The sequence below is a fragment of the Coffea arabica genome, chromosome 10c (assembly GCF_036785885.1).
Source record: "Coffea arabica cultivar ET-39 chromosome 10c, Coffea Arabica ET-39 HiFi, whole genome shotgun sequence".
Lineage (NCBI taxonomy): Eukaryota > Viridiplantae > Streptophyta > Magnoliopsida > Gentianales > Rubiaceae > Coffea > Coffea arabica.
In genome coordinates this window covers 15131812-15157096 of record NC_092329.1, presented here as the reverse complement: position 1 = coordinate 15157096, position 25285 = coordinate 15131812, and the positions used below count along the sequence as shown (strand labels likewise).

General features: G+C 38.9%; 1 protein-coding gene across 1 annotated transcript; it reads left to right on the top strand.

Moving 5' to 3' along the window:
• The first annotated feature begins 12025 nt into the window (after positions 1 to 12025).
• LOC113714300 (7-deoxyloganetin glucosyltransferase) lies at positions 12026 to 13856 on the top strand. The gene is made up of 2 exons (XM_027238083.2): positions 12026 to 12636; positions 12752 to 13856. The coding sequence occupies exons 1-2, from the start codon at positions 12129 to 12131 to the stop codon at positions 13684 to 13686; spliced, it is 1443 nt and encodes a 480-aa protein (XP_027093884.1). The 5' UTR covers positions 12026 to 12128; the 3' UTR covers positions 13687 to 13856.
• The last annotated feature ends 11429 nt before the right edge of the window (positions 13857 to 25285 follow it).

Genomic DNA, 25285 nt, shown 5'->3' with positions numbered 1-25285 from the left:
ATTAGGGAAGTTATCTTGTACCTTGAAATCTCATTTCATGAAATTTTGGTTCACCGACTTGGCAATGATGCTTATAAGGTTGATAAGAAGTTATCTTGTACCTTGAAATCTCATTTCATGAAATTTTGGTTCACCGACTTGGCAATGATGCTTATAAGGTTGATAAGAATGAAGAAGGTCCTGCTAGTGGTAAAGATGGTAAACATGATCATGAAGAGAGAGGAAATGATAACAGTGACTCTGATTCAGCCAATGAGTCTTTCTTCTCAGCAGTAGATTCTGATTATAATCAAAGTGAAGAAGATGATGCTGATTTCAATGATAACATAGATACAAATGCTGAATGGTTTGGTGTCTCACACTATAAGGAATTGAAAACTAATTTGGCAAAACAAGGACAGGTTGAAGCTAATTTGGTTCAGTGTGAAGATAATGATGTAGCCCCTGACTCTGAATTAGATTTTGAGAGTTTGCATGGGTCTGATGATGAAAATGGTAGTAATAGGTGTGTTATGTTCAATCCCAAGGACATGGATAATCCAAAATTGAAATTAAAGATGTTTTTTAGTACCATCAAAGAGTGCAAGTTAGCTATTACAAACTACAGTGTAAGACAGGGGAGGCCTTGTAAATTTGTGAAGCAGGATTTGGTTAGATTGAGGGCAAAATGTAGAAGTAAAGGCTGCAATTGGCATATTTATGCTAGAAAATTTGGTGGAGAAGGAAGTGTGCAAATTAGGACATTTGAGGACATTCACAAATGTGGCTTTACATATCAAAATCCACTTGTAAATTCTGGTTGGGTTGGTAGAAAGTATTGTGAGGAGTTTACATCTAATCCTAAGGTAGATGTGGAGCATTTTAGAAAAACGGTGATGAAGGAAAACAAATGCCCCTTCACAAAAAAACAAACATATAGGGCTAGAAAAAAGGCTTTGAACATTATTCATGGTAATGAAAGTGACCAATACAACAAGTTACGAGCGTACATGCATGAAATTCAGAAATCTAATCCTGGTAGTTCTATCATATTAAAGACTATGGATGGCACTTCAAAAGGGCAACAAAGATTCCAAAGACTTTACATGTGTTTTCATGGAGTGAAACAATGATATTTGGTTGGGTGTAGGACTTTGACTGGGGTAGATGGCACATTTTTGAAAGGAATAGCAGGGGCTGTTCTATTGATTGCTGTTGGACTAGATGGTAATAATGGCATTTTTCCTATTGCATATGCTGTAGTTGAGGGTGAAAACAAGGAATCCTGGACATGGTTCTTCAAATTACTCAAAGAAGATTTGAAAACTGAAAGATATTATGAATGGACAATCATGAGTGACAAGCAAAAGGGACTAGTTCAGGCTTGTATTCATGTTTTTCCAAATGCAGCTCATAGGGTTTGTGTAAAGCACTTACACAGCAACTTTTCTACTGCTGGGTTCAAAGGGGAAGCTTTAAAGAGAACGTTGTGGGCTGCTGCAAAGGCAACTACACCAGCAGAATTTGTTAGGAAAATGGAAGAAATGGCAACAATTGACTTGGATGCTGCCAAGTGGTTTGATGATAAACCACCATCTCAATGGAGTAGAGCTTACTTTAGCACCCATTCGAAATGTGATATGCTATTGAATAATATTTGTAAATGTTTCAACGGCAAGATTTTGGATGCTAGAGAGAAGCCAATCATTGAAATGATGGAATTATTAAGGTTGTATATGATGCAACAAATGCAGCAGAATAGAGACATTGCAAGACAAAAATGAAAAGAGTATATGTATTGTCCTAGAATCATTGAGAGGGTACAAAAGAGAATGGATAAGGCAACACAATGTTTTCCTTTCAAGTCAAATGATGATTTGTATGAAGTTTCTTGTCCATATGGTGATCATTATACTGTGAACATTAAAGAGCAAACTTGTTCATGTAGGAGATGGGAGCGGACAGGAATTCCTTGTCCTCATGCAATTGCTGCACTTTGGTTAGCTAAAAAGATCCCATGTTATATGTATCTAGCTGGTATACAGTTGAGACATACCTAAAGAGCTATGAAGGAGCTATTTGTCTAATGAATGGGGAAGGAAATTGGGAGAAGACTCATGTTGATGGTCCAAAACCCCCTTTATATGGTAAAACAGCTAGAAGATAAAAAAAACAAAGGAGAAGGACTGCTGATGAGGAACAGCAAGCAAAGGAAAAAAGGCCAAGAAAATGAGTAGAGTAGGGCAGGTAATAAGGTGCAAATACTGTCTGCAACAAGGCCACAATGTGAGATCTTGTAAGCTTAAAAAGGATGAAAACAATGCCTCAGGATCTAGTATAAAGAGCAAAGAAGCTGCCTACAATACAAGATCTGATGAAGTTGACAATGGAGACTACGATGAAGTTAATTGCACTGAGATTCTGGTTACATGTACTCCCCAAATATTCGACAAGAATCCAAATAATAAGTCTGCCAAGCTAGCAGTAAGTCTTGTATACAATTGTTTTGATGTTAAAGTTTCATTTTATCTCCTTCTATTCAATAATCTATAAAAATTAAATTACTTGAGTTGTTTTTCTTACTTTGCAGAAATGTCCACATGCAGAAAGTAGAGTTCAAGATGGATCAATGCATGATGTAACAAAACTTGCAACTTCAACTGTGAGTGCTGTACATGCTCACCACAGCAGCAAAGTTTATCATAGCAAAGTTGATGTTGAGGCAGGCACTATCTAGTGAAAAGTAACAGGGAATTTGTTTTTGTCCACACATGGCCAACCGTTCATTATATATTGGAGTAATTTCTGTTGATGTTCATTATATATTGGAGTAATTTCTGTTCATTGCATCTGCCTTCATTGAGGGGTTTCCTTTTAGAGTCTTAAGTCCTTTCTATATGATCTAGTCACTTATTTGTTATCCACATACCATTTCTGGTGGTGCCAATACAGATTTTTTCTTTGTAATTTATTTATATCTAGTTGTTTTCCATATGTAAAGAAGGTCTTTTATGTCATTTATCCTGATTAAAAGAAATTTAATACATGTTCTTTAATACATTTAACCTCTCAGGAGACTAACCATTTAGAAGATGTTGCTGTTACAAGTTCAGCCCTAACTTCTCATGATTTGTATGAAGTTTTTGGTCTAAAAAGAGCTCAAGTTAAATACAGTCAACCAGTACATGGAACAAAAAGAAAGAGCATGTACAGATACCTGTCAAGACCAAATCTGTCCACAGGGAAGTTGCTGCTGCTGCTGCTACCAAACGAGTTGTTGGTTCTTCAAGAATGAAAGGGAAAAACAAAGCACTATAAATATTGATAGTAGAGCCTTAGATTGTTTTTTTTTTTTGTTTTGATGTAGATTATGGACTGAGGTTGACAATAGGAATGGTCCTTTTTTGAAGCAGACATCATATTTTGGTGTGGTCACTTTTTTGTTTGTTGTCCTCAGAATTAGTGCTACGATGTGAACACATGGTTTTGGTACTTTATTAATGGAAATTGTCTGGTGTAAAAATTTGTCTTGTCCATATTCAAGTGATTGGTACATTTCTTTATCTTCAAACCAATCTTATTGACAGATTATTTGTAGTCTAAACAAGAAAAAGAACAACCAAATTACCAAATTAATGCTACATAAACAAAAGAGGTATATAGAAGCTCAACATTCCACATAAACAAGAAGGATACAAAGAATCAAGACCTAATCCTATATTCTCACTCGGTAAGGTAAGTTAAAACATGCCACCATTTGCAACAACCAGTCAATACTACTACTACTGCTGCTAATCCAATCAAAATTGTACAAACATGGAAATGAACTAGATTTAACAGCTTCAATGGAATAGCTCACTCCAAGCTTAGCACTAATTTTCGCTCCATTGCATGTCCAGTCCTTTTTATAGTGACAGATATAATCAGCAGCATAGCCAACAGTATGATGACCACAATCAAAATTTTTTCCCTTCTACGGCTTTTTGCAATTGTTTCTTCCATCCGATTCACCCTTCTCAGCAAACTCGGTATAATAGTCCTTCCTCTTGTACAAATTGGTTCATCATGCCATTCAAAATATTTGCACCTGTCAGGTCTCTACAAATATAATCCCATTAATAAACATCAGCAAAGCACAGTCACAATTCAATTTGAGTTGAAATAGTAACAAAACTAAAAAATTTCTTACTGGCCATCTTGAGCAACCGTAAAATCGTCTCCCTGGATTATCAGCCCGCCAATATGTTGCCATTTTTGGCCGCAATCCACAACCACACAGCTGGGCGTTGCTGTTTAATGATGATGACGATGACGATGACGACTCAAGATTTCTGGATCTCATTTTAGGGAAATACAGCCACAATGCTGGGGGTTGCCTTATGCAAGTTTCTACTTTATTTCTTGGCAGAATTTGATTTGGAAGAGGGGATTTGCTCTCGGCGAAATTTTCAGATGGAGCTTGAGCTTAGGCTTGGAAATTTGCAGAGGAAGTCGTTGAAGTGAAAGGAAAAGGGAAAGTGAAAGGCAAGCGAAAGGGGAAAGTGAACTTGTAGAGAGAGTGTGAGTTCAGATTCGGTTTTGAACAAGGAAAGTGGAGACAACGTCCTTTTCCACCTGGGTTCTTTCGGACAGAAGCTTTCACTTAACGGTATGTGAATCTCACGTGACCGGTTTCGTTAAATGGTGAGTAAATTGCCGTTTGAGGATGACATTTGGTCTAAAATTCTTAATTCAGACACTAGATGTGTCATGCTCGAAAGATGAGGGACGAAATGTGTCTTGTGTCCAAAGTTTGAGGACGAAAATCGGTATTTTTCCTTGGAATTAATTGCACTGCCAGTTCTTTTCCATTTCCGGGTCTCATAGCTGCATTGTTCGGAGCTGACAGGCGAGCTTTCTCAAGAATGGCAATTGGCATGCTTTATCATGGCTGTGTCTTCCGATGTCATCCGAATTCCAACACGGGTTGGTTGTGCCCTTTTTTCCTAGGGTTTTCTCATCTGGTTTCTCATTTCCATTTTCTCAGATTCATTGTGCCCTTGAACCCGTTCCCCTTTTTGAGCTCCTTCCTCTCGCCGCCTTCTTTGGCCAGCTTGATTGCGAGCTTCTTTTATTGGTGCGTTTTAATCGTAATCGTGGTTCCTCTGCATATTTGCTTCATATGATTTTTTTCCCCATTTTACACTGCAATTTGTTGTTGGCCATGGTGTTTGCTTTAATCCTTGTCCTGCTTTTGATGCTATTTCAATGCTGTATCTCGCCCTTATTCTTGCTGCTCAGTGTTCTTTGCTTATATATGTCAGCAATTTCTTTTTTTTTTTTTGAAAATAAGTTGTAAGGGAGTAATCCTGCCATTAATTATAAAGATCTCTGCGGAGTAGTATCCCTAAGCTTATTTTCCCTTGATATGATCTTTTTTTTTTCTGTGGATTTCGTTGCTGTTTTCCCTTGGGTTTTTATTTCGTTTTTCCAGTAGCCTTTTTGTTTTGTACGCGTCTTAGTAGAATAGAAATGTTAACGTTATGATTTTCTCATGGCTATAATAGATCCTGGAATCGTCTTGCAATGGAAGGTCATTGGTTTTGTTAATGACTGCTTTGATCATTCACCAATATCTGCTGTAAAAATTGAAATAAATCCGCTATTTCCTCTTTATCAGAGAAGGATTCTATAGTTAATTTCCTACTTTTCTTGTTTTTATTTTTAAAGACTATAAAGGACTTAAAATGAGTGGTTGGTTGAGTTTCTGGGTGCTTTGATTTTCAGGAAAGAAAATAGGAAGAAGATGAGCATATTACTAGGAGAATCAATAGGAGGAGCAATGGTTCTCCTCTTGCACACGAAGAAGCTAGAGTATTGGGATGGTGCAATACTGGTGGCTCGAATGTGTTTGTTTATCCATATTGGCAGCAAAGAAGTTTTCTTGCTGCAGTGTCCTTGGAGTTGATATTGATCATGGTGAGTTTTACCAGTTTAATCTTTGTGCCCCTCTATTGACTTTTGCATGCATTTTTTTCTACTGAATGTGAATGGGAAAGAGTTTACCATAATGCATGGCTTATCATGATATATTTGGCATTTCCTTATTTGATTAAGCTTTTCTTTTTGTAGAATCTTCCAGCAATTTAGTAAGAAATATAATTGTGGTTGTTCTTTTAGTTTTTTTGAGGGAAAGACTTCTGAAGTATCTTTTATGTGTTGATCCAAAATGTGTCATTTAATTTCTTTAGCTGATTGGTGAAGTCTAAATTCCGATTGGAATTTTTCTGGGTTGATTTATGCTATTTTTCTTGCCTCTAGGACTTTTGGCCTATGACTAGATTCTTTTCTCATTGCTATGGTGAAGTCTACCATTTTACCCATACTTGATTTATGTTATGGGTTGATTTAGAGCAGAATGATTGAGTATCACAATAGAATTCCTAAGGCAGACTGGGATGCAATCTGGTTTCTCTATTTATTCGAACCATTTATCTTTGAAACTCTAATTCTACATTATTATTGATATTAGTTTTGGGGATAATGATCTTGATTTCAGACTATCTACTCCCCTACATCTCCACAACATTCTTGAAAACAAATGATTTAGCAAGTCTCGGCTCATGCTTTTACATGCATCTTATCGTTTTACAAAGAAAGCATCATATCTAGCTCTAGCTCTGTGTATCCTCAGGTAAGACCTGTTCTGGCTTGTTTCTTTGCTTTGTGAGTCCTTTTACGGAAGGGAATCTACAATTACAGGTTTGTCTTGATTTTGGGTTGGCAATTCCATAACTTAGTTTCCATGGGATGATATCTTCAGGAAAAGAACTCTTGGATCTTGCTCCAACATGGAAGGTAAATATTTTGGGTCTTTCAAGATGTATTTAGAGGTCAGATTTTTAGTTTTCCTAGGATTAAAAAATTTTTTTGAAAAGAGGGTTCTGTTTTAATCATTGGAAAATCTGTATATATGATCACAATATACTATGCTTCAATGACTCATTATAACCAAAATTTTCCTTCTGCAAGTGAGAGTGATCTATTGTGCTATAACTGATGTTTTAATGCTTTTTTCCTCAAATGTAGATATATCAGCAACAGCACAATAAACAAATGAGCACTCCCGCCATGGCTCAGTTGCTGTTGAACACCCTTTACTACTAGCGCTTCTTTGCTTACTATGCTTTTATGTTCTGGGGGAGCTTGATGGTCAGGGTATGCTTTCATTGATAGATGTATATTTTATTCACTTTAATCATCTTCAATTTTCATCTAGTCCTTTTTGCATTGTTAAACAACACTAGGGAGGGGGTGTGTCTTCACATGTGACGCCGTTGAATCCTATGGAAGGGTTGGATATAGTTAACAAGCTTTTGGTTCTACCTTGATCATGCCTTTCTTGGACAACCAACTAAAGTCTCCCAGCCCTCGCTTATTACTTGCAAAGGTCTAGCTTCTCTCTAAATTTTAACAATATAGTTTGGTAATTATTTTGTTTATTCTGACAAAGTTGCAAATCATGAGTTGTCAGTATGCTGTTACGACCTGGCAAAGGCATGTTTTACTTCTGCAACAGAAAGAAATATCTACACCGTAAGTTGATTCTGCCTATTTCCTTTCCCATGTTATTCTTAATTGAAAACGTTCAAGAAACCTCAGAACAATTTCTATAAGTTTCCTGTGTAAATCCCATATGTCCGTAGGGCAAAAAGAGTGTGAAACTTCTAATTTAATTTAGCCTAATGAAGTTAATTGCAAACTCTGTAAGATGGTTCTTTAACAGGATGAATGATATCTTGTGGTGGGATCTACTTATTTGTGTTTACTTAATGAATTTTGTAAGTAAACCATATCTATTGGATATGTGTAAAAAGCTCATGTTTTGTCATCTAGAACTATGTATGCACTGAAAAAAGCCTATTCCCTTCTTGCTCCCTTTTTCTTTTCCTTGTTTGTTAGGTCGTGAATGGGGTGTTAGTTGGGTTGGTAGCCAGATAAAAAATTTTTGGTCTTAAGGTGCATTTGCAGACTTCACTTAGGCTATGTAGTGGTGTTTGATGTCTTAGTTGTAAGTGACATTGTGTTGAAATTTTCTGTTGCAACATCAACTCTTAGATGGTCTGGTTTACTTGAAAGTTGTTTTTGAATAGTGGTGTAGAGTTCCTTATAAATTGTCAGACCACTTGATCGAGGCATCTGTGTGGACTATGGTTAACTTGTTTCTTCCCTTTCATGTTGTATAGTCTTGCCTATTATTTTGTTTTACCATATTTATGGTGCTTGTAGGGTGACAAGCTAGAAATTTTCGTCTTGAATGCTGAGGGAACTCGACGTGAATATATGGAACTGAGGAAGGATTGACGTGTTGTAGTAGTGTGCTGGATCTATGGGTTGCCCCAAGTGTGGAATGCTGCTAGCACAATTCGAGAGCTTTAATTTGGACGTTGGATTCTATGAAGATAGACGCGAGGCATGAAGCTGACATTTTGTTACACATTTCTGAGTTTTATTTTCTTTGTTAAATTTTTATACATCTATGTTTGTCATTTCACTATGGCCTACCGCATACCCACTTTGCTATTCAATTGCAAACAGCACATGGCTGATGATAACTTTTTAAGCCATTTTGAATTATGATTATATATGAATTAGACCCCTCTTGACAATTATACATTTAAAGCACTGATACACTATCCAAGCTTGTGAAATTCCTATGCTAAAAACGTACTTTTTCTGAATAAATTATTATTTTTTATTGTTTCAAAATTGGGCAGGGCAATTTGCATTTCCAGTGCGCAATGCGCATTTATGCCTCCTAGTAATCTATAAATAGCCGAATCCTAACTATTTTCGAGCATTCCTATTCAACTTTATCGAACCTTTATTGAAATTTTCCAATGGATTGAGATTTTCTTTTTTGTTTCTACAATCTCTTGTTCAGGAATTTATTCGTGTGACTCTTTCTTTTGGTTCACGCTTCTGCATCAAAAGCATAAGAGAAGGATATGTATATTGATACATATCACATAAAACATAGTTTGCAATGATTGTCACAGCTCACAAGACTCCAAGTACTGTACCACTCAAATCGAAATGAAACATATTGAGGTGGAGGATTTTGATTATTTCTTGATCCATGGGTAGACATGATGCATGCCAACGAACAATTCCCTTGACTTTTGTTGTAAAATATGCATACAACTTCCATGAGGCATTTGGTTTTTGGCTTGCTCATATGCATCATTCCTATTACAGTAATTTTTAACATCAAAAGTTGCAATCTGTGCACTTGTGCTGGTGCTATGCTACTGTTAAATATCAAGCTCTTGTCATGCTCTTACTTGAAGCAAAAGCTTAGGGAAGAATTTATTCATGCATATACTGCATAATAAACTGGGATTACCAATACTACGCTAACTTGAGATAGAAATCAACTAAAAATATGCAAAAATATTCCATTCTCACCATCCAAACATTCTCAAAATCACAAGGCGGACTCCATGAAATATCCCAAAAAAAAATCACGAATTATCCAAACGATTATTATACAACCACCCTATTGAATGACAAAATATAAACACGAATCTTTTTTTTTTTTTTTGCTTTGAAAATAGAGAAGATGGTAACCATACGTATTCATTCGTAAAATCCTAATATATAATTGCAGAGAGAAAGAAAACAAAAAAGGTACCCATTAATTTTTCTGATAGCGGAGTGCTGATAATATTTGAAATGGAAACTTGTCAATTGAAAAACCCAATTTCAACTTGAAAACCACGTCTATGAATTTTAAATGGGTGATTTTTGTGCACCTTGAAAATATAAATATAAAGTGGCTTAGGTGAGGATGAAGGGGACATGGAGGCAGCTGTGGTATTTGATAGTGGAATGTTTGTGGGGTATAAAAAGACGACCAAAAATCAAATGGAGGAGAAAGAGACTGTATTATACTCCGATGTAAAAGTTCCCCACCGCACTACTGTTATAGGTTGACAATGCCTAAAAAGACGAATCAGTTAATAATTCTGCTGTATAACAGTCAAACGACGTAAGATGATAAAGAAACACCCAGCCACGTCTACCGCACATTATCTCCAAAATCCAGCAATGCCAGCCTATCAAACTTCAACTGAAATTCTGAAACTGCCCACCCACTCAGAGTGTTAATAGGAGATCATATGTACTGTTCATGACCCAACTCACACTTTTCTCTCGTGGCAACGGGGGGTTGGAGCGGGGGAGATTTGGGTAAGGGTGCCCATTATTGCCCCCTGCCTCTGCCCCCATCTTCGTCTCTGGCTTCCCCCGTTGGAGCACTCGTGGGGTTAAAAATTTTTTTGTTATATAATTTCATTATAATTAAATTTTAGTAAATAATCAAGTACTAAAATATCAACACATCACCAACTTATTATTCATTGTAACTTCACAATTGAAACTCATAAAAAAAATTAAACAAAAACAATTTGAATACAATCCAATATGATAAAACAAATATAACTAAAATAATCAAATTTTCACTTTTGATACAAATACAATCACTAAATTATTATTGTGTTTTTTTTTTTGAGAAAAAGTGTTATTATGTTAAGTGTAGTTAGGAATTTAATATAAATGTATTAATAAATTTAGTATAAATAATAAATAATTTTTATTAGTAGACATGTATAATTAGTAGTATAATTGATAATATCAGTTATATTACATATGCTAATATATATTAAATGATACATATAACTAATAATATCATTATTATAAATTTATAACTAATTAAATTAAATATTATATATAATTATGTATATATATATCTTTATTATTTTTTTTAAACGGGTGGCGCCCCGTTTCTAAATGGGGGGAAAAATTCCCTCCGGCCCCATTAGCCCCCCGCGGGCACCCGTCCCCATTGTCATCCCTAGATTTGGGTCTCGCTTTTAAGGGGTGAAGTTGTCAGATACTATTGTAAGAGCAAATCACCCACATAGGGACCAAACTTTTCAAATAGTAGAGTTTTGATTATTCAATTTTTAAGAGTATGTACTTACTTACTAAACTATCATAAGTGTAAATTTTAGACCATTTTTTTTTATTTTCATAGTTAAATATGTTAAATCTGATTATATCTTGTGATTCGTGCAACCCTTAGATATGGTAGATTAAATGGTAAAAATAAATAGAATAACCTAAAATTTATACTTCTAATAGTTTAGTAGGTAAATACATACTCTTAAAAATTGAGTAGTCAAAACTCTACTATTCAAAAAGTTTTGTGACTTTTTTGAGTAATTTGCTCTTATCATAATGGAAATGTTTTGTTGAAAAGCAGCGCGTTCAATGTTATAGAAGGGAGTACTGAAACATTTGTATACCTATAATTTTTTTGGTAAAAAAAAATAAAATTGGGTGGGTTCGATTTCTGTCACCACTATGAGTTAGGACATATTTTCGAAACCATAGATCATTTGTAAAGGCTCTTACAATCATTTATCAATATATCTCTTACATTAACAATAAAATTCGAATACTCAACCTTTTATGAGGAAGTGATCCTTTATTACAAGCTAAGTCAACTTTGTGTTGGCTTTGTAGGCATATAAGTTTACAGTAAAGAAGTGAAAAATAATAATGGTTTGAACCTATTACTAACTGCATATATTTACATAGATGGAGAGTACTAACATAGGGAGATGTTGCATATATTTATATTACATAGATAAAGAGCACTGACATAGCGAGATGTTTTCATATTCTTAATATTTACAGATTTTCACAATCCTAATAAATATGTCTAAGAGGGCTTGGCGACCTGTTTGTACAACAGTGATAGTCTTTTGCAAAAGCGTGCAGTATATATAGTTTGGAGGAAAGCAGCAACGCAGACGGTGATTGTGAGTACATATACTCTACAAACCTGAAGTTGTACGCTTCTGTACCAAACGTTGTAGTAATTTACACCAATCGGTTTGAACTGGACAAATTTTAACTTGTGAGGTCCTGATCCAATGTTTTACACGCAAAATGAAGTCCACGAAGCCCCAGATAAAAAGTCTAAAAAGACCCAAGCATATCTAGTCAACGTCCTCTCCCCTGAGTCCCCTCCCCAGCCCAATTTTTCCTCTAGCTACCCATCCCACACTGTAGCCGTAAGACAGTGGAGTTGAATCTGTAGAATGGCAGAGGCTATTAAGCCCCATGCAGTTTGTATAGCATATCCACATCAAAGCCACATCAAAGCCACAATGAATCTAGCAAAACTCCTTCACCACAGGGGCTACTTCATTACTTTTGTTAACACAGATTTCAACCACAAACGGTTGCTCAGATCTAAAGGTCCAAGTTTTCTGGAGTGCTTGCCGGACTTCCGTTTCGAAACTATCCCAGATGGCCTGTCTCCTTCTGATTCAGATTCCAGCCAAGACGCTAGTGCTCTTTGTGAATCCATTACGCACAACTTTCTTGCTCCCTTCAGGAACCTCCTTGTGAAACTCAACGAGAATCCCTCCACTGAAAATCCTCCAGTGACTTGCATAGTCGCTGATGGTTTAATGTTTTTCACTTTTGCTGCAGCTGAAGAATTTGGCATTCCTGTTGCTGCTATCTTCACCCTGGCAGCTTGTGGAGTAATGGGCTATTACAAGTTTTCTTCTCTCTTTGAAAATGGTCTAGCACCACTGAAAGGTACTAGTATAAATTCAATGGTTAATTACATTATATGTACTAAGTAGGAGTAGTATGAAAAAGATTTGAATTTGAGGACACATCTTAGCTTTGATGATTACCTCTGATGTTGCAGATGTGCGCTACTTAAAAAATGGTTACTTGGAAAACACTAGCATACAATGGACTGCAGAAAAGAGTATTCGTCTGAAAGATCTTCCAAGCCGTCTCCGAACAGCAGATCCTAATGATGTCCTGTTTCACTTTCTGATGGAATCAGCTCAGGATGCTTCAAAAGCTTCGGTAGTAATTATCCACACTTTTGATGCCTTGGAGAAAGAGATATTAGAATTTCTATCTTCGAAGTATCCACTTGTTCATGCTATTGGACCCCTTAGCTTGCTCCTGAATAAGATTCCTAAAGAAAATCCCTTAAACTCTCTTGATTGTAACATGTGGAAAGAAGAAGCAGAGTGTCTTCAGTGGCTCAACAGCCAGAAACATAGTTCTGTTCTTTATGTAAATTTTGGTAGTGTCGTAGCCCCTACACCAGAGCAGCTGGGAGAGTTCTGTTGGGGTATAGTTAATAGCAAACATCCATTCCTGTGGATTATAAGGCCTGATCTGGTTGATGGGAAATCATCAGCTTTGCCAGATGAAATTTTGGCAGAAACTAAAGATAAAGGCTTTCTAGCTGGCTGGTGCCCACAAGAGGAAGTGCTCAATCATCCTTCAGTAGGGGGATTTTTGACACACAGTGGCTGGAATTCGACAATTGAGAGCTTATCATCTGGAGTTCCAATGATCTGTTGGCCAGTTAATGCAGATCAACAGATTAACTGCAGGTATGCGTGCTCAGAGTGGGAAGTTGGCCTCGAAATAGATCAAGAAGTTAAAAGGGATGAAGTCGAGAGAGTTGTAAGGGAGTTGATGGATGGCGAGCAAGGAAAAACACTGAGAAATAATGCAAAATATTGGAAGAAAGTTGCAGAAGAAGCCACCAGTGAATATGGATCATCATCACTAAGCATGGATCAATTGGTAAAAATACTATCCGCATCAAGAAATTAAATTGTTTACTAGCTATTTGTAATGAAGTGGAACTTTAGCTGCATGAAGAAGTCTATATATTATCAAATTTAGAACTAAGACTTGATCTATGATCACAAGTACTAATACAATAATGGAGAATGCTACAATGTGGATAGTTATGGTAATAATATTGGGGCAACCTTTGACTATTGTAGGTTTCTATTAACATTAGCGACATTATTAGGTTTTTTAGAGTCTTTTTCGATATTGTATTAGAATAATTAACATTAATATTAGTAAGTTTTTAAATAAAATTGGTAATTATGTCTCCTAAACAATACTCACTCCGTCCCATATATTTAGTCATATTTGGAGATATGTGCTTTTTATGCACAGTAAACTAGACCAAAAACCTTTTCCTTTAGATTCACTTTTGCTCTTAATCATGTACTAGTCAAAGTAAGAAATAGAAAGCAATCACATTACATTTGTCTTTATGCATTATTAATGAATGATATAAGATGAATTTCAGAGTATAAAATAATTAGAAATGTCAAACATGACAAATATTTTGAGACAAAAAAAAAAAAAAAGTAGGACACTTTCAATGGGACAGAGTGAGTAACTTATATTCACAAATAGAAATTTACACTTGGTGTAATCAGATTTACTCATTATCTAACAAAATTTGATTTTTCTTTAAATTAAACTTACTAATAGTAAATGAAAAAAAATTTTGCTTCTGTAAGTAAAAAATCACATGTTTCCGTACATTATGAAGCATGTTGGGACTATTACTCTCCTCAATTATCTTCCTCCTATTCTGCTCCTTCTCTCTCCTATTCTACTCTCACAATCATCTTGACTAATTTTTTCTGACAAATGTGCACTTTTTCCCTAATGTTATTTTTCGTTGAAAATTTCTCTCTTAATTAACAATCAACTCTAAATGTTTAACAAAATGACATTAATGACCTCAAAATAACAACTAGTATAAAAATACTTTAAAGAAGATCTGGATTTTTTTGGGCCTATTACTCTCCCCAACTATCTTCCTCCTATTCTACTCTCACAATCATCTTGACTAACTTTTTCTGACCATTTTGCACTGTTTTCCTATTGTTAATTTTTGTTGCAATTTTCTCTCTTAATTAACAGTTAACACTAATGGTTTAATAAAATGACACCAATGACCTCAAAATGACAATTAATATAAAATTAGTTTAACAGAAGATCTGGATTTTTTTCGAGAGAATGTTCATAAAAATGAGATCCAACTACTAAATGAAAAAACACATGCATACATATAATCTATTGTGTAATTTAAATTAAATTCATTTCATGTACAAAATAATCCTAAAACAATTAGCACACTATAACACCATGTTATATTAACAACCAAATTTTTTCTATTGAAATTCTCAAATATCCATGACATGTATATGAGAGATATTTTACCATATTATATCTCACACCTATTCAATGATGTTAATTTGAAGAGGAATATTTTTGATAATAGAATCACTTTGGATTTAATTAACAAGTTGAGATTTATAAAAAATAAAAGTGAAATATTTTGCGAAATTAGTTTTTTATTTTCCAAAAAGTTTACAAAATGCTACACTTCATTGTCTAGACCAACTTTTATCAAGGTAAAATTAGTGTCATTAATGATAATTGAAGTTCTATTAGCATTGCTTTATCCAAATGTAAATACTTAACCTTAGTCACAAAATGATAGCTACTTAAAAAAAGAGAAATATATGCTCAATTGATTATATTAAAACTACAAATTCCATTAATAGATAATTGATATATGTTGTTATGTTTTCATTTGTCGGAAATCAATGTCCATTATATATTGTTGAAAGACTAATTGACAAATTATTTAAACAAGTCATACCCAAACTCATGATGTGATACATATTGCATTTGTGCACCTTTATATTCATTCCATTGTCCTTTCTTTCCATTTGTTTTCTAAAGGTGCAAAATTCTTTTGATTATATTGGTGAAAAAGCATAAAATCTTTTACAAACTTATTCTAATTTATTTATAAAATGTTACTACGTATAGGAGTAACTATGTATTGTAAGAGTGGTTTCATAATTTTCTAGTAAACATAACAACTACGCAAAAAGACTTGATTTTACCTTGCTTTTAATTAGGAGTATTTTACCAGTAATAATGGGAATAGTGAGATTGGTGTAAATTTCAAAACAATGTACACATGATTACAGTAATTTTTTTGATCAATCAGACTAATATAATAAATATATTCCATAAAATAGTAAGTTTTAGTAATTTGTAAAATGACAATTTTAGCAATTTACATACCATTCATTTGTACAAACTTAAGATTATTGTAAAATGACATTTTTAGCAGTTTATGTACCATTTGTCCATAAAAACTAATGGTTTTAGTCTCATAAATTTACTAATTCTGGTTGTGTATAAGCTTCACAAGAATAATGTTAAGTTTATACAATAGAGTAATAGCAGAATTACCAAAATTTGGGAAAGATAAAATACAAAATATAACACATGTCTATATTATATATAATTAAATATTCAACACAAAAAAAAGTTTGATGGAAAATGCACACAAATGCATGTATAAACATACAAAATATATTTGAAAGTTATTGAATTTAATATAATTAAAATACTATAACTTTCAAAGATTATGCTACATTAATACAAGTTTAACTTTTATTATTGTGTCCCAAACAATAAATTTATTCAAGCTTCATCATTTTATTATATTCATAGGTATTAAATTATAGAAATCGTGATACATAGAAAGCGCTATTCTATATATAACTAGGAAGATTTGTTGTTATTGTTATCCAAACTTTCAAACTTTTCAAAAAATTGAATAATAATTTAGAATCTATAATACGACAAAATTTTATCACATGTTTTATAGGGTTGTCTGAAAAGTAAAAATATTTTTCATACTAGTTTTAAAATGTATAAAACATAGACGATTTTTAAATGATACGTATAATCGTGTATTATACATGTATATTACAAGTGTTATAATTAATAAAAAATCTTAGCACTATTTCAAATAAACTTCCTAATACTAGTTTTATATAAGTTTTTTTTTTAAAAGTAACATAGTAAATTTATGCCACAAACTTGTAGGTTTTGATCATTAATCAAATGTACTATATTATCAATAAGATATACTAGTTATATATAAAAATTTACTATTACGTGAACTAAACTTACTCTCTAAAAAGTAAGTCTAGAATATAAAGTAGTAATTTATTTCTTAAAAAAAATTAAGCTTCATATTTATTCCAATTTACTTCTCGAGACACAAAAAGTACTAATTTATTATGTTGAACTTACTATTTTAGATAAAAAAATTTACTACCAAATTTTTAGACATTATCTTTTTTAGATGGATGTGTTTAATAGGTAATTAAATGGTTACTAAAAGTGTGACAACCTATAATATCATATAATATCAAGTAAAAACTATTTCATTATCATAACGATTGTTATTGAAATATTTTCCTAAAATAATGCATTTAAGTTTCTAGGGGAGGTTTAGTTTATTTTATTTTATTTTATTTTTTAAATTTTGTCTTGGAAATTGCTACTCTTTTGTTGAATTATTGAGAAAGTCATTAGCCATTTTATTTTTCAATCTGAAAAGGTAGAGATCTCATGAGAAACACAAATAAGGACAGTGAACCTTATCTAGACCAACTATTCCTTTGACATGGTTTGGTAGGTTATGGGAACGATAGTAAGAGGAGATCTAGTTGGTGTTAGCGAGCCGAGCAAGTGCATCTGCCACTGCATTGACTTGTCGAAAGCCATGAAGAATGTGAAATTGCCCAGTTCGGGTGACTGACCAGATTTGGCAAACAATATGATTAATGTGCCACGCACATGTAGCTTTCATTTGAATCACATCGAGCAGTACTTTGGAGTGCATTTCTACCAAAGCCTGGGAGCAGCCGTGCTTCGAGCAAGTAAGAAGCCCTTCTAATAGTGCTCGTGCCTTAGCTTCCAAACTTGTGCAATGGCCTATGCAATCTCGGAGTATTCCACCCTTGCTAGAGTGCCCAAGGTTTCCTAGCAAGGAGATTAGCATCTGAGTTCTTGCATGTCAAAGGCCAAACATGCAAGATCGCCTGTACATCCGTGATGATGAGACGACGGAGCTGAGCAGCTGAGGTGACTACACCGTCAAAAAGATGGCAATTCTTGGCTTTCCAAATTTCCCAACAAACAATGGCTAGCAAAATCTATAAGAGATAGACTCTCGCTGATAAAGCAGAGGAGTGAATCCATAGGCTTTGCAACCGTAGTGGGGCCAATACACGGGCAACACGTGTCAGCTTGGCCCAACCATGCACGTGCTTGGCAATTGAGATCTGATAGCTCGGGCACGTCAGCTCGGGAAAAGGGAAGGCCAGCTCGGCTGGAGTCGCTCCCTCTCCATGCGGTGGGCCTCGTGGGCCGCGGCCTCCGAGCCTTTCGGGGCCATCTTACAAAACCCTAGAAAGACTCCAAACCCTAGGGGATTCTTACTCCTATATGGAAACCACTACCCTCAAACCTATAAATATGGCACCACATTACAATACAAGGTACGTCATCTACAGTACTCTATACTGTTGCCCTCTTCATAAGCTCTACTAACTTGAACGTCGGAACTATCCCGGGGACTCTAGCCCTGCCGTTGTTCTTTCTTTGCAGGATAGCCTGCTCGATTTCCCCCTCAGTTCGGCCACACTCATCTTCCCAGTTCGGAGCAGCTCAGCTCGGATTGCGTCCTTGGCCGTCGAATCAATTGGCGCTGTCTGTGGGAAACACGTAATTCTTCTCTTGCGAATCATGCCAAGGACTAGGTCTCAGAGGAACGCTGACGGATCCAAGGGGAATGAACGAAGCGACCCCCAAAACCCCACCCGAGGTTTGATTCCTGGAGATGAGGGGAAGGGGCTCTCACGAATCCCGCTTGAACAGCTGGTTCAGACGGTGGCAGAAAACCTACCTACTTTTGAGACAATCATGAATTACCTCAAAGGGCAGACAGAAGGTCGTCATGACCAGAAGCCTAAGGTTCAAGGAGAGGAAAGAGTTGGGTTGTCAGAATCCTGAACGGGAAGTCCTAAGGCCCGGCCGAAGTAGGCGCGCAGGAAGTTCACGCGTGAGCACCCGGAGAACTCCCGAACTGAGCACCCGGAGCCCTTTCGAAGGTTCTCAAGGGGAGAGCTCTCCACACGGAAATAGCAACACCAAGTACAGGACGAGTTAGACCTATTGTTGGACCCTGAGGTGGACAAGTACATTGCTTCCCCCTTTGTGCTCGATATTGAGGACTACCTGCTGCCCACGAAATTCAAAATATCGAGTATGAAATCTTACGATGCAACCACAGATCCGGAGGATCACCTATTCGCATTCATGACGCAAATGCGCCTGCAAACGGCCGCGGATGCGGTCAGATGCAAGACCTTTCCAATGTTCTTGGAGGGAAAGACACGTCAATAGTTCCAGGGGTTTCCCCCCAGGTCAATCTGGTCCTTCACCCAGCTCGTACGATTGTTCTCAGTATAGTTCATTTCGTCGCGAGCCTTCTCCAAAAGCACTGCTCACCTGATGACCATCCAGCAGAAGCCTGAGGAGTTACTACGCGAGTACATGGTGCATTTCAATAACGAATCCCTCCAGGTCTGTGATCGGGATGATAAGGTGATCATGACCGCCTTCATTAATGGGCTACGTAAATAGAAGCTATACACCGAGCTCGTGAAAAGACCTCCCAAGTCAGTTCGGGAAATGTTGGACCGAGCTCACGAGAAAGCCAACATTGAGAAGAAAGCCACGAGAAAGCCAATCGCCTGAAGAGCGCGCAGGAAAGGTTGAAGGACGATAAACGCAGAAGAAACACTGACCAGGGAGACGCGCGGCACAGCCAGGGGCGGAAGGATGCTCACGACCGCCCACCTAGGAGTCGGCCCATGGGAGGAGATAAGTCTTAGACTTCCCTCACCACACCTCGAGCTCGGATCCTCGCTATGATGGAGCAAGAAGGGTTCTCCCGGCCTCCCCGACCCCTGGCCGGGGACAAGAGCAGGCGGGATCAGGGTCTGTACTGTGCGTATCACTGTGATGTGGGACACGATACGGAGAATTGCCGCCACCTCAAGAAAGATATTGAAAAGTTGATCAAACGAGATTACCTCGGACAGTTCATACGTGATGAATGAATTGACTCGAGACAGGGGAGGCATAAACGACAGCACCTGGGCTACTCCCGTGACCGACCTCAGGGACCCCGTGGCCGAACTCCCGAGCAGGAAGATCAGAATTTAGCCGGGGTGATCAATACTATTGCGGGAGGATCGGTTGGAGGAGATAGTCATACAACTCGGCGGCACAACCGTCCTCCTCCCAGTGAAGAGAGTTCGAGCAAACGATTAAAGATGTATAAGGAAATCATTTATGGGCCGGAAGATGCAGTCCCTCTGGCCTCTAATAATCACGAAACCATCGTGATAGAGATCATCACCTGTAACTACAAGGTGAGAAAGGTATACATCGACAATGGAAGTGCCATCGATGTGTTGTACTACAAGACCTTTAAGAAGCTGCAGCTGGAGGACAAACAGCTCGTCCTGGTCCAAACTCCATTAATTGGTTTTGCTGGCCCTCCGGTAAGGTCGAAGGGAATGATAACTCTCATGGTCACGGTAGGGGCGTCACCAAAGTACTGAACTATTCCAATGAATTTCGCGGTGGTAAAAGAACGCTCATCGTACAATATGATTCTGGGACGCCCCACCTTGAACGCCCTCCGGGCTGTCTGCTCCATCTTGCACCTCAGCATGAAATTCCCTACTCCTGCGGGGATAGCTGAAGTGCTCGAAGATCCGGAGGTGGCCAGGGCCTGTTACATTGCAACTCTCAAGGGCAAGGAGAAACTGGTTGCTCAAATAGCTTGTTTGGAGCCCTGGGAGCCCAAGGAGAAAAGAGAGAGACTGGAGACAGATGAGGGGCTAGTTGGGCTACCGGTCCGTCGGAAGCGACCTGATCGCATGGTTAAGGTCGGCTCCTGCCTAAGCGAGCTGACCCGGAGCTTGCTAAAATCCCTCCTAGAAGAGTACGCAGAGATCTTCGCTTGGAGTGTTGATGATATGCTAGACATTCCATCCGAGTTAGCAGTTCACAAACTACACGTGGACCCTAAGGTCCGACTTGTGAAGTAGAAAAGGAGGAATTTTACGCCAGAACAAAATGAAGTCGTCAAAAGCGAGGTAGGCAAGCTGTTAGAAGCCAAGATCATGAAGGAAGTCTATTACTTGACTTGGCTGGCCAACCCAATACTGGTCAAGAAGGAAGAACGAGTTTGGAGGATGTGCGTGGATTTCACCGACCTAAATAAGGTATGCCCGAAGGACTGCTACCCCCTTCTACGGATAGACCAGCTCGTGGACTCGACTATGGGATTCGAGATCTTTTGTTTTTTGGATGCATTCAAAGGGTATCATCAGATAACTCTGGACGAGTAAGATCAGGAAAAGACCTCGTTTATCACTGAGCACGGCACCTACTGTTATGTCACCATGCCATTTGGGTTGAAGAACGCAAGCGCGACCTACCAGAGACTGGTCAATAAACTGTTCAAGAGCCAGATCGGTTGAAATATGAAGGTCTACATGGACGATATGTTAGTGAAAAGTCGGACCCAAAAGCAATTCATCGCGGATCTTAGGGGGATTTTTTATGTTCTTCGTGACTCACGGATGCGGCTAAACCCCAAGAAGTGCACATTTGGAGTCAGGTCGGAAAAATTCCTAGATTACATGATTTTCAAAGAAGGGGTAAGACCTAACCCAGATAAAATCAAGGTCATCATGGACATGGCACATCTCCGAAATACTAAGGAGGTACAGCGCCTGACTAGGAAGATGGCGGCCTTGAATAGGTTCTTGTCCAAATCAGCAGTTCGGGGCTCTCCTTTTTTCAAAGCCCTGAGAAGAGATCCACAGTTCGAATGGAATTCGGAGTGTCAAAAAGCATTTGACAAGCTGAAGGTCCACTTTGCTCGATTGCCGGCTTTAACCTCTCACGAACAGGGGGAAACCCTGTTCATCTACCTAGCTGTAAGAGAGGAGGCCGTTAGTGTGGTGCTAGTACGAGAGGAAGACAAGGTCCAAAAACCTGTATACTATGTTAGTCGTGCCTTGCAAGGGGTAGAGGCGAGATATTCTGCAGTAGAGCGGTATGTCCTGACACTAGTCCATACAGTTCGGAAGCTCAGGTTGTACTTTCAAATTTACCCCATTGTGATAGTAACGGACCAGCCCTTGAAACAGATTCTATCTAAGCCTGATATGTCTGAACGGATGGTGAGGTGAGCTGTAGAGGTGTCGGAGTACGATCTGGGGTACCAGCCGACGATGGTAATCAAGGCCCAAGCCCTGGCTGACTTCATAGTAGAAAGCGTTTCCTTTGGAACACACGAGACTAACGCTGACCAGGCCAGGGAAGCAGTTAAGACCGGGACGGCCAAAAAAACTGGCGAGGTCGCACATACCAGACAAGCAGCCGAAGCCCTACGAGCCAGAGAAACTACCAAGGCCACGTAGACTCAAGAAGCAGTCGAAGCCCTGCAGGCCGAAAACGCTGCCGAGGTCCCCCAGGCCAATAAGGTAGCAGAGGACGAACAGGCCAGAAAAACAGATAAGATTGAGCAGGCCAGAGAGGCTGTCGAGGAACAGGCCGGAGAAGCAGCTAAACCCGGATAGGCCAGAGAGGCTACCGAGATCGAACGGGCTGAAGGAGCAGTCAAGGCCAAACAGACCAGAGGGGCTGCTCAGGCCAAAAAGGCTATAGAGGTAGCAGGACAAATTGATCCGGTCTGGACGTTGTACGTAGACGGCACATTAAGCAAAGAAGGATGTGGAGCTGGTCTCCTCCTAATCAGCCCTACGGGGGAGGAACTGGCTTACGCCTTGAGATTTGATTTTAGAGCCTTTAATAACGAATCTGAATATGAGGCGCTGATTGCGGGGCTGGAAATTGCTCGAAAATTAGGGATCGAATCAATAAAAGTCTATAACGATTCGCAGCTAATAGTGAACTAGGTATGGGGGAGATACGAGGTCAAAGAAGAGTTACTAAGGAAGTACGTCACCAAGGCCCATGAGTTGAGGAACCAGTTTAAGCAGTTCACGCTCGAGCTGATCGCACGGAGCCAAAATAAGAGAACTGATGCCTTGTCCAAACTGACCTCTACCTCGTTTGGCACCCTAAACCGAGAAGTACTAGTTGAGGTCGTTAAAAGTCGGATGTATGAGCAGTTTGACACTACGGTTATTCAGATAGTAAGTTCCTGGATGGATCCCATCGTCAAATACCTAGCCAATGGAGAGCTCCCCGCCAGCAGGACAGAGGCCTGCAAAGTCCTTCTCAAATCACAAAAGTATGTGTTCGCGGAGGGAATACTATATAAGAAGTCCTACTTGCAGCCCTGCCTAAAGTGTGTGACACCAGAGGAAGGGAGCTACGTCTTACGCGAGCTGCATGAGGGCATTTGTGGTAATCACGTTGGTCCGAGAGTTCTAACTAAGAAGGAAATGTTGTTTGGATACTATTGGCTCACCATCTTCCGGAACTCGGCCGAACTGGTAGCAAGGTGTAAATTATGCCAGTTGCACGCCCCAATTCACCATGCCCCGACTTAGGAAATGATTCCCCTCCATAGCTCGTGGCCGTTCTTCCAATGGAGAATTGACCTACTAAATCCATTCTCCCGAGCTCGAGGAGGTTATGAGCATTTGATGGTGACAATTGATTACTTTACTAAGTGGGTAGAGGCCAAGCCGCTAGCCGCTCAGCACAATCAATAGCAGGTCGGTTCAGAAGTTTCTTTGAAAAAACATGGTTTGCCGATTTGGCATACCGCAGGTCCTAGTTTCGGACAATGGCCGACAGTTCACTGACAGTTCCCTCCAGGAGTGGTGCTTCGAGCTCGGCATTCGACAATACTTCACTTCCGTGGGGCACCCACAAGCTAATGGACAGGTTGAAAATGCTAACAGAACCATCCTGCACGGCTTGAAGACACGAATAGAGTCTGCCCGAACTGGGTGGATAGGCGAGCTGCCCACCATACTGTGGGCTTATCGGACTACATCTCAGACGGCCACCTAGGAAATCTCGTTTGCCCTGACGTATGGGACCGAAGCGGTAATTCTGGTAGAAATTAGAGTACCCTCAAGCAGGGCGCAACATTTCGTGGCCCAAAATAATGAGGAAGAGATGCGGCTCAACCTAGACCTACTCGAACATCGGAGGGAAGAAGCATTCATAAGAATGGCTAAGTACAAAGGGCAGGTCGCGCGATACTACAATGCTAAAGTAAGGCATCTCTCCTTCAAACCAGGGGACCTGGTACTGTGAAAAAATTTCGTGAGCCGAGCTGTGGGTACGGGCAAATTAGACCCAAACTGGGAGAGTTCCTACGTAGTGAGAGAAACTGATCGCGCGTGGTACTGTAAGTTAGCCCATCTCAGTGGGGATGAAGTCCCACGCACATGGCACAATTCGAAATTAAGGTTCTTTCGTTAGAACTCGGCTCGAGCTGACAGGGAGTAAGTTAGAAGGCTCTTCACGAGATGTTTAGGTAATAGCTCAGCGATTTGTTGGCTCGATACTTGGACTCGTAAGAATGTATCTAAGTTCTATATAAAAAAAAAAACAAAGATTTTTGGCTAAGTGTTGAACACGAAGATTATCTATTTGATTCAAAAAGATATACAAAAGGGGGGTCATACAAAAATGAGTTGGCCAGCTCGATTCCTACCCTGCTCTAATCCCTAGCTACACCTATGCTACGCACTCCCTAATTTTTCCCCTGCTGCTCCTGCTCAGGCTCGGGGGAGGTTGTAGGCAAAGTGGGGTCTGCGATCAGCGCGGCCAAGTCGCGCCCATGCACGTAACCCTCCATGAGCCTATCAATTTGGTGGACTGCTTGTGGGTTGTACTCAGGCCATCTGCCCAGGTCGAATCCAGGCAGGTTCAGAGACTGCACGTCGTGCATAGTCTGAGTATACCCCACTTGTAGGACTGGCCCGCTGAGGAGGGGCAGATCTTTCAGGAAGCCCTCAGACTTTTTGAAGTCCCTGATGCCGAGCTGGCGACCCTCCTCATGAGCAGGTTCAATCTGACCGGGCAGCTCTGCAGATTTCTTCTGCTCAGTTTCTAGCTGCGAGGTCAGCTCAGCTGTCTTTTTCTTTTCCAACTCGTAGGCGGACTGGGCTTCAGTGAGCTACTTTTTCAAGAATTTCAGCTCTGCTTCAGCTGCCTCAAGCTGACTGGACAGCCTGTCCTTGGCCGCATTAGCCTAGGAGAGATTCTCCCCCATGTTCTCGTACCTTTGCGACAGCTCGGCACTAGCAACGTTAAGCTGCAGATTAAGCACAAAGTAAGAACCAACAAGTCAAGGAAATTCCAATAGAGCGCCACTAGTTGAGGAGTTACTTGAGTCGCGCTAAGGTAATAGTGCTCCAGCAGCTCGGAGTTGGATGCGAGTTGGATAAAGTGGTGGTCACGTGGGAGCACTGTGCCCCTAAGGAGTTCCCAAGCTATTTCAGGGAATTAA